This window comes from Diplodia seriata, assembly GCF_021436955.1.
Source record: "Diplodia seriata strain FDS-637 chromosome Unknown scaffold_2, whole genome shotgun sequence".
Classification (NCBI taxonomy): Eukaryota; Fungi; Ascomycota; class Dothideomycetes; order Botryosphaeriales; family Botryosphaeriaceae; genus Diplodia; species Diplodia seriata.
In genome coordinates, this window is record NW_027117309.1 from 802120 (window position 1) to 817814 (window position 15695).

The 15695-nt window shown below is 58.7% G+C and overlaps 6 protein-coding genes across 6 annotated transcripts; 3 read left to right on the top strand and 3 right to left on the bottom strand.

Annotated features, from left to right (window-relative positions):
* Positions 1-54: 54 nt before the first annotated feature.
* Positions 55-1464, top strand: SLS55_001624 (uncharacterized protein; the record flags this gene model as incomplete). Its single annotated transcript, XM_066773116.1, has 4 exons — positions 55-392; positions 457-1013; positions 1072-1359; positions 1415-1464. 4 exons carry the CDS (start codon positions 55-57, stop codon positions 1462-1464), a joined length of 1233 nt encoding a protein of 410 aa, XP_066635683.1.
* Positions 1465-2358: 894 nt separating this feature from the next.
* SLS55_001625 (uncharacterized protein) lies at positions 2359-4887 on the bottom strand (the record flags this gene model as incomplete). The annotated part of the gene is made up of 1 exon (XM_066773117.1): positions 2359-4887. One exon carries the CDS (start codon positions 4885-4887, stop codon positions 2359-2361), a length of 2529 nt encoding a protein of 842 aa, XP_066635684.1.
* A 1197-nt stretch (positions 4888-6084) lies between these two features.
* Positions 6085-7546, top strand: SLS55_001626 (uncharacterized protein; the record flags this gene model as incomplete). Its single annotated transcript, XM_066773118.1, has 3 exons — positions 6085-6247; positions 6317-6468; positions 6527-7546. 3 exons carry the CDS (start codon positions 6085-6087, stop codon positions 7544-7546), a joined length of 1335 nt encoding a protein of 444 aa, XP_066635685.1.
* An 847-nt stretch (positions 7547-8393) lies between these two features.
* Positions 8394-9312, bottom strand: SLS55_001627 (uncharacterized protein; the record flags this gene model as incomplete). The annotated part of the gene is made up of 2 exons (XM_066773119.1): positions 8394-8820; positions 8876-9312. The coding sequence occupies 2 exons, from the start codon at positions 9310-9312 to the stop codon at positions 8394-8396; spliced, it is 864 nt and encodes a 287-aa protein (XP_066635686.1).
* A 2461-nt stretch (positions 9313-11773) lies between these two features.
* On the bottom strand, positions 11774-12668 carry RKI1 (ribose-5-phosphate isomerase rki1; the record flags this gene model as incomplete). Its single annotated transcript, XM_066773120.1, has 2 exons — positions 11774-12216; positions 12287-12668. The coding sequence occupies 2 exons, from the start codon at positions 12666-12668 to the stop codon at positions 11774-11776; spliced, it is 825 nt and encodes a 274-aa protein (XP_066635687.1).
* A 940-nt stretch (positions 12669-13608) lies between these two features.
* SLS55_001629 (uncharacterized protein) lies at positions 13609-15474 on the top strand (the record flags this gene model as incomplete). The annotated part of the gene is made up of 4 exons (XM_066773121.1): positions 13609-13789; positions 13841-14004; positions 14053-15263; positions 15315-15474. The coding sequence occupies 4 exons, from the start codon at positions 13609-13611 to the stop codon at positions 15472-15474; spliced, it is 1716 nt and encodes a 571-aa protein (XP_066635688.1).
* Positions 15475-15695: the final 221 nt, after the last annotated feature.

The window sequence follows — 15695 nt, forward strand, 5'->3', positions numbered from 1 at the left end:
CAACTACCCTTCATTTTACTTCAACCCCACGCCTGCCGGTCAAGCGTATCCATAATGCACTCCTTCCGTGTGGCCATTCTTCTTGTCGCTCTCTTGGCGGCCGTCGTCCTTGCACGGCCCGCCCCGACCAAGACCACCCAGACCCTTGCAAAGCGCTCCTTCAAGGTTCCCCGCAACCTTAACCCCAAGATCAAGAGGAAGGATGGCGCCGCAGCCATGCGCAAGGCCATGCGCAAGTTTGGCATCAAGCACCAGGCCGCCGCCGCCGCCGCCGCGACGCCTGCCTCCAACGCCACGAACGAGAACGGCGAGGTTGCCGCGAACCCCGAGGAGAACGAGGCTCTCTTCCTGTCACCCGTGAAGATCGGCGGCCAGACCATGAACATGGACTTGTAAGTGCCAAGCGCCAGCCATTTCCCCGTCTTGCGCCGGAAGCTAACGATACCGCGCGAACAGCGACACTGGCAGCAGTGACCTCTGGGTCTTCAGCACCCAGCTTTCCAAGCAGGCCATTGGCGGCCACGCGGCCTTTGATTCTGCCAAGAGCAAGTCTTTCCAGGCCATGGACGGTGCCAGCTTCCTCATCACCTATGGCGATGGCAGTGGTGCCGCTGGCAACGTCGGCCTCGACACCGTCGACATTGGCGGCGCTACCGTCACCAAGCAAGCGATCGAGATGGCCACTGCCGTTTCGCAGTCGTTCCAGCAGGATACCAACACCGATGGCCTTGTGGGCCTGGCTTTCAGCAAGATCAACACCGTCAAGCCCCAGAAGCAGAAGACCTTCTTCGACAACATCATGAAGGATCTCGACCAGCCCGTCTTCACTGCTGATCTGACCAATGACACCTCTGGCACCTATGAATTCGGCACCATCGACAAGTCCAAGTTCAAGGGCGAGCTGACCTACACCGCTGTGGACAACAGCCAGGGTTTCTGGCAGTTCCCCTCCAAGTCTTTCATGGTCGATGGCCAGAAGATGACCAACACCAAGGGCAGCGACGCCATTGCTGGTAAGCTCCGTGAGAAGCGCTACGGGGAGTTCAAGCGGATACTGACATGAAATGATAGACACCGGTACCTCTCTGCTGATGGTCGACGACAACGTCGCCAAGGCCTACTATGCCAAGGTCAAGGGAGCCGTCAACGACCCCCAAGCTGGTGGCTTCGTCTACCCCTGCGACGCCGTGATGCCTGATATCGCCGTCGCTGTTGGTGACTACATGGCCAACATCCCTGGCGACCAGGTCACTTTCGCTCCCGTTGACGAGGCGAACACCACCTGCTTCGGTGGCGTTCAGGGCAACCAGGGCTCCGACCTTCAGATATTCGGTGACACCATGTTCAAGGCCCAGTTCGGTAAGTCTATTCCACCGCAGAGCAACTTAGGGTCCACTTATTAACTTTTCTCTAGTCGCCTTCAACGGCGGTAACCAGTCCCTTGGCATGGCCCCGAAGAACTAAGCGAACACACTCTTTTGGGGATCCCCCGCTCTTCTCATAGCGCACTGGCTCCCAAAGGTGGGCGAGAAGGAAGGACACCACCTCTATTCTAAATACCTGCCATCCACTAGATGGCATTCTTCCAAGAGCGGCATAAACATGGGGCTCTAATTACTTCTGGTACATAACAGTCCCTTTTCCACAATGCTCAAAGCACTGCAGCTCTTAGCATTGAGGAAAAGAAGAAAACGGCAAATTTACATAACAAAAAAAGACTCTTAATGATCGCAAGATCCGATTATACTGCAGACTCTAGCATTTGCAACGGTTACCGTTCCACATCTCCTGTCTCGGCCGTGAAAAATGCGAAACCGTATGCAATGTCCACTTATGACGCCGATTAATGCCAGGTTCAAAGATTTCCAACTGTGCTCCCGTCGGAAAAGAACCGCTCTGGACGCCTATTCTCGTATTGCTGCTTGTGTCTCAAGTGCGCCGCCGGCTGAAACCTGCTCACCTTAAGCGCTGGGGGGAGCTGCGCCTTCGATCTCTGGCATGGTGTAGCATGAACGAAGCGCCTCGAAAGAGAGTCGCGCGGCCACTGCAGGCGTACGGGCGCTTACAGCAACATGCACTGCCGACGAGAAGGCTCGCTTGATCGTGTAGCAAGCGGGACGCTCGATTGCTTGTTTTTTGCAGTTTCCCCTCCGTAAGGGAGAGCGAGCATGCAGTCATCCTAGGATCCAGTCTTTTTTTTTTTTTTTTCCAACCCACGTACTACTACATCCAGGACACCAAAAACTTTCCCCGTCAGCCCAAGAATAGTAATAGTAGTGTACAATAATGCGCACACAGCAAGCCTTCCAACCACCGACACTGGGGGTCCGCCTGCCTCCTCCCTTATCTCGCTTCCCATCAACTACCCTCGGTAACCCTTTTCCCCGATCCATCCCCCTTAGGACCCAGACCCAGACCCAGACCCAGACGCTCCACACCCCCTTCCAGCTCGGCGACAGGGCCACCCGCTGGCGTTGCAGCAGCGGCGCTCGATCCGACCTTCCTCCCCGCCGCCGCCGCCCCGCCCTTCTTCCCCCTCCTCTTCTTCGCGCCGCCGCCCGCCCCCTCGCTCCGCGGCGCCTCCCTGACCCAGCGCGCGATCACCTCCGCCCGCTCCGCCGCGACGGGATACGCCTTGGCGTCGTCCTGCGCCCAGCGTTTCGGCTGTTCCTTCTGTTGCCCAGAGATCGGCGGGGGCGGAGACGATGATGACGATGATGACGATGATGACGATGATGACGATGATGACGATGATGACGATGATGACGATGATGACGCAGCAACATTGCTGTTGTTGGTGGTGTTGGCAGTAGTCCTTCCCTCGCCGGCAGCATCCCGGCGTTGTTGTTGTTGTTGTTGTTGTTGTTGTTGTTGTTGTTGTTGCTGTTGCTGCTCGCGCGCCTGCACCGCGCGTTGGAACGACTCTCCGTCGACGACGCGCTCGTCGGCGAGGGCGTCTAGGATGGCGTCGTGCTTCTTGCGCTCGCTACTACCGCCGCTACCACTGCTGCTGCTGCTGCAATCTTCTCTGGGCTGCCGCAACGTCGACGTCTCCCCGCCTTGCTTCAGACCCTGCTTCACCGACGCGACGGGCCCGGCTGTTGTTCCGGCGACCTCGGCGGTGGTGGTGGTGCTACTGCTACCGCCGCTGCCTGCACTGCCGCTGCTCGCGTTGCTGTTGGTCGATCTGCTGCTCGGCAGGGGTGGCGCGGGCCGGCACAGCTGCTCCCAGCTCCGGCCCAGCTCGATCCAGTTGCCGGCGCGGCGCAGGACGTCGATCCAGTCGGCGCGGGCGGGCGAGCGGGTGGCGGCCAGGAAGATGGGGTAGCCGTCGCACACGCGGGCGAGGCGGGCGACGTTGTGGGCGTGGCGGCGGAGCTCGGTGGGCGGGGTCTGGACGAGGGCGTGGCAGAGGAGGAGCGAGTGGAGCGCGTCCGTCAGGAGCGGGTGGTACGTGACGGCTTCCTGGGACTCGGCGATGGCTGTGATGGCCGGGTTGTGGCTGAGCGGTGGTGGGTATGGTGGCAAATCTGGGGGAGGTGTGCTCGAGAAGAGGGCGGAGACGGGGTGGATAGCGGGAGGGGGCAGAGGCCAGGTGCCGTCTCGGCACTCGAATTCACGCTGGCGCGGTACAAGAGCGGTGTATGCGTGGCCATTCACTTCAATGTCAGAGTCTGTTAGTTCCTGTGTGCGCTTACGGTAGCTGGGTTCAGAGCTGTTGGCTCCATGGGCGACATCGTGGGCCTCGTGAAGGAAGCCCTCGGCCACGGCCGGATTGATGCCAGGCGTGTACTCAAAGTGAGAAAGAAAGGCAACATAGTCTCTCAAGGCCCGTTTCGCATACGTCTTGACCAATTTTCTATTCTCAAGTCGGTTGTGATGAGCTTCTTTCTCCTCGGGCGACGGTGAAGACTGCTCGCGTTGCGCCTCGAAATCTTTCAGACCGTCCAGCGCGTCAGAGACGTGTTGATGGGCCAGTGACAAGTATGCTCCCGCCCTGTGGAAAAGCAACTGCGTCTCCAGGCTATTCGGTTGGTCCTCCTCTTTGACTGGCTGATCTCTCCATTCCCGCGGGTTCGCCCGGCGCGCCTCGGCTTCCTCCCGTGCAGTCCTGGCCAGCACCAGCTGGTCCTTACCCACTCTATGTTGCTGCTGCATGTATCGTGCGATCGACAGCCCATCCGTCAGGTCCCTCACCGCACCGACGTAATCCTCCTTGAACAGCCTGGTCAACGCGCGGGTGCGCAGCGCGGAGCCGTCGTTGGGGCGCTCGGAGATGATGTGGTCCAGGGGATCCAAGGGTGTGTACTCGGCCATCATGCGCGAGGGGATCTTCTCGTGGAAGAAGTGCACGTACTTGGCGTCGGGGTCGGCAGCGCAGCGCTGCAGCACGAACTGGGCGACGTCCTCCAGGGTGGAAGCCGACTGCATGATAGCCACGCTCGCGGCGATCTCGTCGAGGTGGTATGCATGCGACAGCTTCTGAGTGGCCAACTCGCGCATGCGATGCTTCCGCTCGCGACTCAGTTTTGTATTCTGGCCGCCGGCGACATAGCCCAGGCCCAGGTGGGCAGCGCTGCCCAGGATGCCATTGGCGGCGTTGGCCTGGCAGCTCAAGGCAGCGGAGGTGAGACCGGAGGTGGCGCGCACGGCGAGATTGGTGGCTTCGTCGACAGCCCTGCGGATCTTGACGAGGTCGTAGAACAAACACGGGTCGACGGGGTGCGGGCGCGGCGCGTGGAAGTTGCTGTGGGCCAGCGACTCCAGGATCTCGGGCGGCAGCTGCAGCCATGGGCCGTGGAAGGCGGAGATATAGCGCCAGTGCTTGTGGCGGCAGATGATCAGGGCCTGCTTGGGCGGCTGCTTGGGCGTCTGGGATTTGGCCATGTTCGGGCGATCGCTGAGGACTTGCGACAGAGCTGAAGGCTACAGGGCAACCATTGATGCACTCATAGTGCAGTAGCAGGCCGGAATGTGAGGTTGCTGCAGCTGGGGTTAGCGCGCATCGCCCTCATTTGCGCAGAAGCGCGTGCGGAGGTGAAGCATCCATCCCACGAAGCCGCAGCCTCAGCAGTGGCACCGCCGTCCGAGGCTGGGCCGGGGCTTTGTGCTGGCGTGGAGGCGCGGAGCAGCAGGGCAGTCAGTGCGCAGGCGCATAGCGCAGCCCTCAACATCGGCGCCGTTGTGGCAGCGGCGCCGCACACATCGTCATAGCTAATGACTGCCAGTGCTCAGCAACTCCACGCCGGCGCCATGATGCACCAGCGCCCCGTCACGTCGCCGCCGTCGAGCCCCCGCGCCGCCGCCCCCGGCGCACCCGCGGCCGGCAGCTCTGCGAATTGGTCCGGCGGCGATGCACATGCAAACGCGGGTCCTGTCATTGTCGCCGCAGAATCAGATAAGACAACACAAGGTTTGCCGGCCCGGAAGGAAGCGCCAGCGTCGACGAGTAAGCGCTCCGCTTTTGCTAATCCCCCATTCCGTCCTTTCCATTCCCGCTTCTCCCACGCAAGCACGAGCTTGGGCTTTCCCTGTCCACCGCCAAGGAGCCTGGAAACGTGCGCTGTCCGCTAGACCACCTCTGCCGGCCCCTCCAAGCTCCAGCTGCCTCGCGCCCGCTTCTCTGGACAGACGTTGACCAGCCCGTACATACCAGTGCCCCGTCAGCCGACGGCCGCCGTTGAGTCGAATGCTCCACCACCCGCGGACCCGTCTCTCAGCACGCATCCCGAAGCCAGTGTATCCTTGCCACGACACGCGGCATCGGACCAGCTGCTGCCCCGGGCGAAGCATTGGGTCGTGAACTATCTTTGCGCCTTCAAGATCAGGAGGAAGCGCGAGGACGAGAGCTGCTCCGCCATCCTTCCCTCTCTCCCATCGTCATCATCACTGCAGCGTCACTCTGGCTCCATGGGGATCCAATCCGCTCCTTCGCGCTCACCTTTGACCTTCGTGGTCCCCACCATGTCCCCCGCATTGCGCCCCACCACGGCCCAGCCGGCCGTCGAGAACGACCCTCCGCCGCCGCCGCCCGTGGGCTGGCGCTGGCGCTCCTCCCGCTGGTTCATCGTGAGCACTGTGGGAATGGGCATTTTCACCGACATGGTGCTCTACTGCCTCATTGTCCCCGTCCTTCCTTTCCTGCTGCAGGACCGCCTTCACCTGCCCGCCGACCAGATTCAGAGCCAAGTCTCAAACCTTTTGGCCGTCTACGCCGGCGCCTCAGTCGTTTCCTCGCCCATCACTGGTTTGCTGGCAGACAGATGGAGCTCCCGACAAATGCCTTTCCTTCTTGGTTTGTTCAGTCTCTTAATAGCCACTTTTCTGCTTGCCATTGGCCAAACCATTACCGCGCTTGTCGTTGCCCGCTTTCTCCAAGGTCTTTCCGCCGCTGTCGTTTGGGTCGTTGGACTTGCCCTTCTCGTCGAGACTGTCGGATCTGATAACATGGGCGCCGTCATTGGCTCGGTATGTTCCTTTTTCCCACTTTCAGCCAATCCTTTGCGCCACTTTGAAACTAAGACAGCTGCAGATCTACAGCCTTATGACCGTGGGCGGCCTCATCTCGCCCGTCCTAGGCGGCATTCTCTATCGCAAGACAGGCTACGCTGGCGTCTTCGGCGTCAGTATTGCCATAGTCATCATAGACTTCATTATGCGGCTCCTCGTCATTGAACGTAAGGTCGCGGTGCAGTACGAGCAACATGAAACAGGCACCGCGAAACCTCCGTACGGGCCCGGGAGCATGAGCAGGGAAACCGCTCCATTCCCCATCAACGACACCAATGAAAACACGCCGCTGCTCGGCCGCCAGAATCCCAACCCGGACCCTCGCTACCGCCTCTCGGCCAAGCACCTGTCCAAAAAATCCTTCCTCGCCCGCCACATGCCTGTCCTCATTCTCCTATCGAACACCCGCCTGCTCACCGCGCTCCTCGTCGGCTTCATCCAGGCCCTCCTCATGGGCACCTTCGACAGCACCATCCCCGTCGCCGCCAAGGAATACTACGGCTTCAACTCGCTGCGCGCCGGCCTCCTCTTCCTCTCGCTCGGCTGCTTCGACCTCTTCATCGGCCCGCTCGCGGGCTGGGCCGTCGACCGCTTCTCGCCGCGCGTCGTCGCCGTCCTCGGCTACGCCTGGCTCACGCCCGTCCTCTCGCTCTTCCAATCGCTAGCCCGCCCCGGCGGCGGCCACGAGATCGCCGTCTTCTGCGTCCTGCTGTCGCTGTGCGGCGTCGGCGTCGCCATCGTCAACGCCCCCAGCCTCGTCGAGGCCGGCCTCGTCGTCGACGCCTACCACAAGGCGAACCCCGAGCTCTTCGGCGCGAGGGGCCCCCACGCCCAGCTGTACGGCTTGAACAGCATGATTTGGAACCTGGGTCTCGCCGTCGGCCCGCTGCTGGCCGGCTGGTTGAAGCTGTGGTTGGGCTATGGGAATATGATGGCTGTCATGGCGGGGCTGTGCGGCATCACCGCCGTGCTGTCGTTCTTCTTCATGGGGAGGAAGGGCGATGGAGAGGGCTTTGAAGAGGTGGATGGCGTGTGAGTGGTGGAAAAAGGTTGGCTGTATGTAGATAGGCGCTGTATACACTCTTTGCCGTCATCACATATCTTTGGCTGTGGGTCTTTTGGGAGCTGCTCTGTGAATACTGTAGAGTCGGAAAGAAGGTTCTCATCGTCGTGTAAAATTGACATCTTTCTCCCTACTATCGCTGAATTGACAGTGGATGGTCATGCTCGACCATTATTCTCCATGGATGTCAGAATTTAAGATGTAGCAGAACAAATGCCCTACTTTACTTCTAAGTCGCATATCTATCTAAAATTGGGTAATATTGTCTTCAACGTTTCACCTACGACTTTTTCTTCAAAAATTTCCCACTGCCGTCTAGACGAGGTCGGCCGACCAGATGCTGTATTTCGACATGATGGCAGAATTGGCCAGTCGAAGCGGTAACGCGGATATGAACATGCAATACCAGTCTTCACCAAATTTTCAACCGGCGCTCCAATTCCTTAAGACACTGAAACCTCAAAAAGAAAATATAACAAAAACGGCGGTGACCTGTTATTCTTATTGCTCACTCCTGATTTTGAAGACAAAGTTTTCTCTTATGCTATTAGAATTAGCGGTGGTACAAGGGAAAATTCTTCGAGGGAAACAAGCAATGGTACCCTTGGAGACGGATACCTGCAGGTCAAACGTGTGATGATAAAGAGCGGTATTTTCCTTTCGGTAAAGCAAGCTATGGAACCTATATAAAAGCCACAAAACAATCGTAGGAACGCAAGTTGAATGCGTCCCAGAGAAAACAACCGTGGTAGTTGAGTACCCTCATATTCCCTCACCTGCACCGTGTCTCAATCCCATCTTCCCTCCTAGATTTCACAATTTAGTGGTCCCCCTTGACGCCCGGCTCCCTGACCATGATTTCCAGCGCAACATTGCTCTTCTCGGCACGCTGGAGGTAAATGCGTCTGCACTCCCTGAAGCCCATGCGGCGATAGATGGGGACGTTGCGGACGTGACTGCTCTCCAGGTAGATGGCGCGGCCGTCGCGGTCAGCCATGTCCGTGACATGCTCGATCAGCTTGCGGCAGTAACCCTTGCCGCGAGCCGAGGGCCGGGTGCCGACGTAGACCAAATACCAGGACGAGACGTCGCGCTCGCCCATGACGCTGGCTTTGGTGTCGTGAAGCAGCGGCATGAACTCGGTGAAGAACCGCTTGCGGCCTTCGCGCGAGAGGCGGAAGTGAAGACGCCACATGCCGCTCCGGAAGGCGGTGAAGAGGTCGTCCATGTGGGTTCCCGGAGGCATCCTAAAGCGATGGTTGGGTCAAATGTTCAGAATAGGCTTGGTTGGGTCATGCATACCACAAAGCGACAGCGCCGTAGTCAGAGCCCACAGTCGTCACGAGCCCCTTGAGGATGTGGGCGTATACGACGTATTCGAAGATAGCTACATGGAGATCCCACTTCTGCTCAGGAGTCCAGTCAGCCCGATCAGGGGTATCAAGGAAGTAGCGCGACACGTCGTCGTCCTTGAAAGCTTCGGCAAGAGCAAGCGCAGCGCCCTTGTATTCGGAGATGTCAAGAACGCGGATCCCGGCTTCATCAGAGGCGACGGCAGGTTTGACCGAAAGCGCAGGGATCGATTCGACCGAGATAGTCTCGATCGTCTCTACTGGCCGCTTAGGCGGATCGAAAGGCTCGGCATTGAGTTCGTTGGCAGAGTCCTTTCGGGTGGGGTTCATGGCTGGTTTCGGCTCGACAATGTCGATGGTGTTGGCAGCGAGGGTTGTCGTCGCCATGATTGCGGTTGGCTGTTTCTGCTTCTACTACAGTTGATGTGGGCTCGGCCGTTGTGTTTGTGAACCGGGGTGGTCTGGTGGATCGCCAGCTTGAACGGCTTGCAAAGGTGAAGTGAGGACTCGGATTGATCAAGGTGAGGATTTGACAATGTGCTTGAGTAGATCCTGTACATGTGATTAGCTCCACGATATAGCTACAAGACGAAGGGCGCTTGGTTCATCGAAGACAGCAACGATGGACCCCGGCGCAGACAGTGGTCCCCAGTAGGAGGCTTCCGAAGGACTGGACCGTGGCCAGGGTGACCAAGGCATTGTGTTGAACCTCGCGGTGGTGGGCTGCTCTGATACCGCAGAGGCAGCAGTGCCTAGTACCTTTTGCAGACTGAGTTATTCACGAGTCTTCAGCTGGCCTGATACTGTCACCTGTATGATCAATCGAGAGCTGCGATCTCGAGACACTTTCGACTCGAGACGGGAACCGAAGAGAGGTGAAGGCTTGACGCAAATCAACCGACATCAATAACCGGGAGTGGAGGTTCAGGGGCCACGGGTGGGCACGAGGAAGTGGAGAGCGGGCGGCGGGTGGAGGGCGAGGATGCAATCAGCTGGACGCCGTACTGATGACCGGTTGGTGCAAGTACTTGAGACGCAAGCTACAGAGGCAGGGCGATAAGCCTTGACGAGCTGTAGGGCGTCGAGCTGGTTGTACGGGGCGGGTGTACGAAGCGGAGGGTCGGACGTCACAAGGCCAACGCAAGTACGGCGGAGCGCGGTGCGGAGGCGGCACTGGAGGCTTAGGCAGACAAGTGCGTCGCTCTATGCGGCTCTGGCGGGGCGGCGAGGGGGTGCGGTGCAGTCAGGATCACTCGAGGGGATGCCGATGCTGGACAGCGGCAGCAGCAGCAGCAGGTCTGACAGGCGTAATATAGTGCTGGCGATAAGGAGGAGTCCATGCTGGGAGCAGGGTTGGCCGGCCGGCAGCTGACGTCCCCGCGGCTGCACGGGGCACGACGGCGGACTGGGCAGTGTTACGAAGGAGGCGGAGATACAAGGACGGGGCGGGCGAGGCTAGAGCGGCACGGCGGTGATTGGAGGGCGGAGGGCTGGTGTTGCCCATGATCGGCCAAGGCGTGGGGAAAGAGGCGACGACCAGGGCCCTCGATTTGCTGCTCGCATGCGACTGCCCAACCAGGCCACCCCGGGGGCCCGTGCAGCTCCGGCCGCTGATAAGCGCTCGCCGGCTTTGTACAAAGCAGACGTCGTGCCCATCCTTCCCTTCCGTACCGCTCGCCAGCTGCAGCTGCCATGCGAGTAAGGGAGGTCCGGCGTCCGACATAGATACGAGGCGCGCCTGGCGCTCCTGCATTCCGGACCGCCGCCTGCAGCACGTGCCCGGCTACATGGCCGACTCCACTCCGCGCTGCAGTCGAGGCGGCAATCTCACCCAGGCGAGTGCACTCGAGTCCAGCTGAGCCGCCCGCTGACGTACTCGTTAGCAAAGTTCCGCTCCATTGGGTTGGATTCTGACACACCAGGGGCGTCCAACTCAACGTGGACTAACAAAAGGACTGCGAGGAGACAGGGAGCCACGACTAAACCGACTTGGAGAGAAGCCATTGGACACCCTCGCGCGCTGCGTGTGCAGGCAGTGTGCAGCTGGTGCTATGCGGATACATTCCGCTTCATCCGAACGGCTCGTAGCCAATCCAACATCCTGGCCTAGTCTCGCCAAAGGACGATTCAGCACAACCCCGCTCCAGTGGCAGGGCCCCCTTACGTACCTCTGTGCTCTCTATACCAGATATCGTAGTGGAAATGCCGGAGTTCGACAGTGCCGATGCAGGCTGACACCTTACCTATCACTCAGGCTGGTGAACCTCCTCCCTCGGAATATTTCCCAAAATACCTTGCGGGACCACAGTGCAATGTCTCCACATCTACCACTGCGCACACCTGCATCAGTAACAGCTGCCGCTTTGCCGGACTCCTTCCGAATCGTAGCAGCCGTTTCCGAAAGTATGACTGATTTTCGCTGCTCCAAGATATGTCCGTGAACCTCCCTGCTTGTTCTACACTTACCACGGATATGACTTAAGGTTGGCAGGTTGCTCCTCAACAGTTTCGAATCCCGCTCCTGGAATCCTTGCCTATTCATGGATTCTGGGAGGCACGCAAATCCTTCATAACTCGAAACGAGCTTGTCGGTCTTCATTCCATCTGCTATTAGCAATGAGGGTCGACATGTTCCAACATGTGCTGAACAGAGTTCGTGTTCTGGAGTAGAGCCACAAGACTGCCTTCGTCAACAAGTATGGAGATTCGGAATTACATCGCTTACGACAAATGTTCCCAGGAGATTCTTCGCTTGCAATCTTTTGACCAAAACTCGCCTGCCACCCCGTATATGTCTATGAATATTGAACGATGAGAATTATGACCGCACCAAACTGTGTCTCGTCACCTATTTCTTAGCATTCCTCACCATCACACTACCGTCTTGCATACCGAAGTACACAGCAACGGGCTTCTGGCCACCCCAGAGACCCAGCACAGATGACTCCTCTCCGTTCAGACCACTGAAAATGCCGACTTCCAAAACGCCAGTTATGGCCTTGATCTTCTTGCTGAGTGCTATGACCTCCCACACGCCGTCCTTGCCGTCGGCGCTTGCACCCCCAGCAACATCCGACGCGGTCAGAAGAGGTTTGAATGGCGCATCAATGATGAAGAAGTCTTGATCCGTCTTGACCGGGCCAGTCTTGGCGAGGGTGTGGCTGCGGACAGCGGGGTTGATGGATCCCAGCTGGCGGAGCGCATGCGAAACGGTTTGGACGGCGAGGGGCGCAACTTCAATCGGGATGCTGGGCCATTGGGTGAGCAGGCGCGACTGCGCTTTGCGGTAGTCTGTGGAGCGGTTTGCACGCATTAGCGGAGGAACAAGAGCGCAGTTGCGCGCAAGGGTATGGATGTGTACCTGCAACGCAGATGAACTTCTTCGCGCGCTCGGCGACAAGCTTCTCCTGGAACAAGCAGGCGCCGCCGCCCTTGATGCAGTTGAGCTCCTCGTCGACCTCGTCTGCACCGTCGAAAGCCACGTCAAGCACCTCGCCGTCGGGCAGCGAATCGAAAGCGATGGGGGTAAGGCCGGCCTGCACAATGACCTGTCGCGACTGGTATCCAGTGGGCACGAACTGGATGTGGGGGTTGGTGCTCTTGAGCTTGATGGCCTCCACGACGTAGACAATGGTCGTGCCGGAACCGATGCCGACGTAGCGCGCGTTGGGGTCGAAGTGGTCCTCAACGGCCTTGAGGGCGGCCTGCTTCTTCGCCTCTTCTACAGAAAGAACGGGAGACATGTTGTCCGAGCGGAGTCGCACAGATGGATACCGTAGCAGCGGGGTGCGGATCGTCCTGTGAGGAGGTCGAGGTCGAGGTGTCTGGCTCACACACCGGAAGCTTCTGACTTGCGCTGGCGGAGTCCTGCGCACGAGGATGTGAGGGGTAGTTTGAGTGAGAGGGCGCCTCGCGGAGGTAGGTAGTGTTGGGAATAGGCGTGTGGTTGCGCGGGACATACACTCGTCGGGCAGCGAAGGGCTTGAGAAGGGCGGGCGAAGCGAGCAGACAAGGCTGTCTATAAGTAGCCGAGGGCGTGGGAGAGACGAGAGAAGGAGGAGGCTCGGTGATGGGACGGAATTGACGTCGTTGAGCGTGAATAATCTTCCGTCGCGAGACCTGCGACCCCACTAAGCCGCCCTTCCGTCATCGGCTCGCTCTGGTGGCAGACGGCCCGATGGGGGGATCCTAAGCGCCCGAATGTCGAGGCAATTTATCCCGCTTCAGCAGTTCTCGAGGCTATTTTGCCGGGCTGGAAGCCATCGCCGCTGATCACCTCGTGAAGGGCTCCATGGGGCGGTCTCGGTTGGTCCTCCGGGTGGGTTCGGGGCGCGGTGGATGCGGACATGGCAGCAGTGGTCTGGAGAGCCCGATGACAGGGGCGCACGGAAACTTTATAAGACAGAGGCGCGAAAATCTCGAGGACTGCTAAGCTAGCCCCCGGATTATGTCATGGCGGAAAGTGGTTCTGATCATGAGAGCCGCGAGCTCCCCGCCCCAGCACAGCCTTATGGCCGGCAGCAGCTGGGCCGGCCCGAGCGTCGGTGTGTCGGCAACTGCCCCGCCCTGCGGCATGGATGACGCGCTACAGAGCTCCAGCGCCGTGACACCACCCGTGCGCGTGTGTACCAGACCTCCCCTCCGTTTGCGCCGCCTCTTTTCGCGTGCACCCCATCGCTCGCCATGGCTGCCGTCACTCCCCCGCCGCTGCAAGGCCCCACTTCCAAAGAGAAGAAGTATGACAGGCAGCTTCGCCTCTGGGCTGCCAGTGGCCAGCAAGCTTTGGAAGATGCACACATTCTCCTCATCAACTCTGGCCCGGGAGTTGTGGGCATTGAGACGCTGAAGAACCTCGTCCTTCCTGGTATGTTCCTGCCCGCAGCTTCAGCCCACCACCGGAGCTGACGTTGAGCAGGAATCGGCCAGTTCACCATCCAGGACTCCGCCGTCGTTACCGAGACTGATTTGGGTGCGAACTTCTTCCTTGAGGAGGAGCACCTCGGTGGCTTCCGCGCTCAACACACCTGCGAGTCGCTGAAGGAGTTGAACCCCGACGTACAGGGTCACTCCATCACTGAGGTTGGCCCACCATCCCCCCGGTGTGTTACCACCGCTAACAAGGCATAGCCCATTGAATCCTGGATTAGCCAACAGTCGTCTCTCGACCCATACACCCTCATAATCGTCACCGCACCCGTTCGGCCTGCGATTCTCGAGCAGATCAGCCTTCATGCCGCCAAGACCAACACGCCAACCTTCTACCTCCACTGCATCGGGTTCTACGCCCACTTTTCCATCCTCCTTCCTCCGACCTTCCCCATCGTCGATACCCACCCGCCCGCTGAATCCACCACAGATCTCAGGCTGCTCGCGCCCTGGCCTGAGCTCTTACAGCTTGCTGCAGAGCATACCAACAATCTGGAATCTCTGGATAACGAGGATCATGGCCACGTTCCATACGTGTTGATCCTGCTACACTTCTTGGAGCAGTGGAAGAAGACCCACGACGGAAAAGCACCGGCAAACCACAGGGAGAAGGTTGATTTCAGGACATTGGTATCGAGCGCGATTCGGACAAATACCCCCGAGGGCGGAGAGGAGAACTTCAGCGAGGCAGTCGCCGCCGTACTCAAGAGTTTGAACCCACCCGAGGCAAGCAGTGCTGTTCGAGAAGTATTCAATGCCGACGAGTGCCAAAACCTTACGTCAACATCCGCAAGTTTCTGGCTCATCGCTCGTGCCATTTCACTGTTCTACAACAAACATGGTGTCCTCCCTCTACCCGGCTCTGTTCCAGACATGAAGGCCAAATCTGCAGACTACATAAAGCTCCAGAACGTTTACAAGGCCAAAGCACGCGCTGACCTCGCAGAGGTAACTGAGACCGTCCGTACTCTTGAGCAGCAGCTCGTGCGCACGCCCAATTCTGTGCCCTCTCAGGAAATTGAGGCATTCTGCAAAAATGCCGGTCATATTAAGCTTGTGCGTGGAAGGCGTTTCCACGTTGTGCCCGGAGCTAATGGCATCGTCACATGGGGTGAGCGAGCAAAGAGCCTCGCTGGCTATGGTGGTTTGCAGAACCCGGATACTCTGTTCCTCCTCTACGTGGCTTTCCTGGCATGGGACAAGTTTGTCGGCTCACATGAGCAAGACGGTCTCCTCGGTGCTCCTCAAGTCCCTGGCGCTCTTGATACGGAGGTGGACTCGGATGCAGAGAAAGTGTTCGGTATCGCGAACGCCATCATGGACAGTCTTCTCCAGGAGGCAGGCACCTCCATCGACGATGAATCTGAGTACAGTGAGCTGCAGGGCACTGTACGCAAGTACGTCGCTGAGTTGTAAGTACTACCTCATGTGAGATGGATGTTCACTCCTAACAATGACCATAGGACTCGTGCTGGCGGTGCCGAACTACACAACATCGCTGCTCTGGCTGGTGGAATGGTATCGCAAGAGGTCATCAAAGTCGTGACGAAGCAGTATATCCCAGTTGACAATACGTGCCTCTTTGATGGGGTCCGAAGCAAGACCGCGGTCGTGCGCGTATAACGTTCGACGATACTGGACCTGGATCTTGGTAAACGAATTACTGGATTGGTGGAAGAGCATAAGCGATCCTTTGTAAGGGTGCAAATATCAGCATGACAGGCAAACACCTCGGGTTCTACTCAGAAGACTCAATTCGCACCAGCCTTGAAAAGATGCATGTGTCCTTGAATTGTGATTCTCGATATCGTCGATCTTCGTTGCTCAAGATACCCGAGCTATGT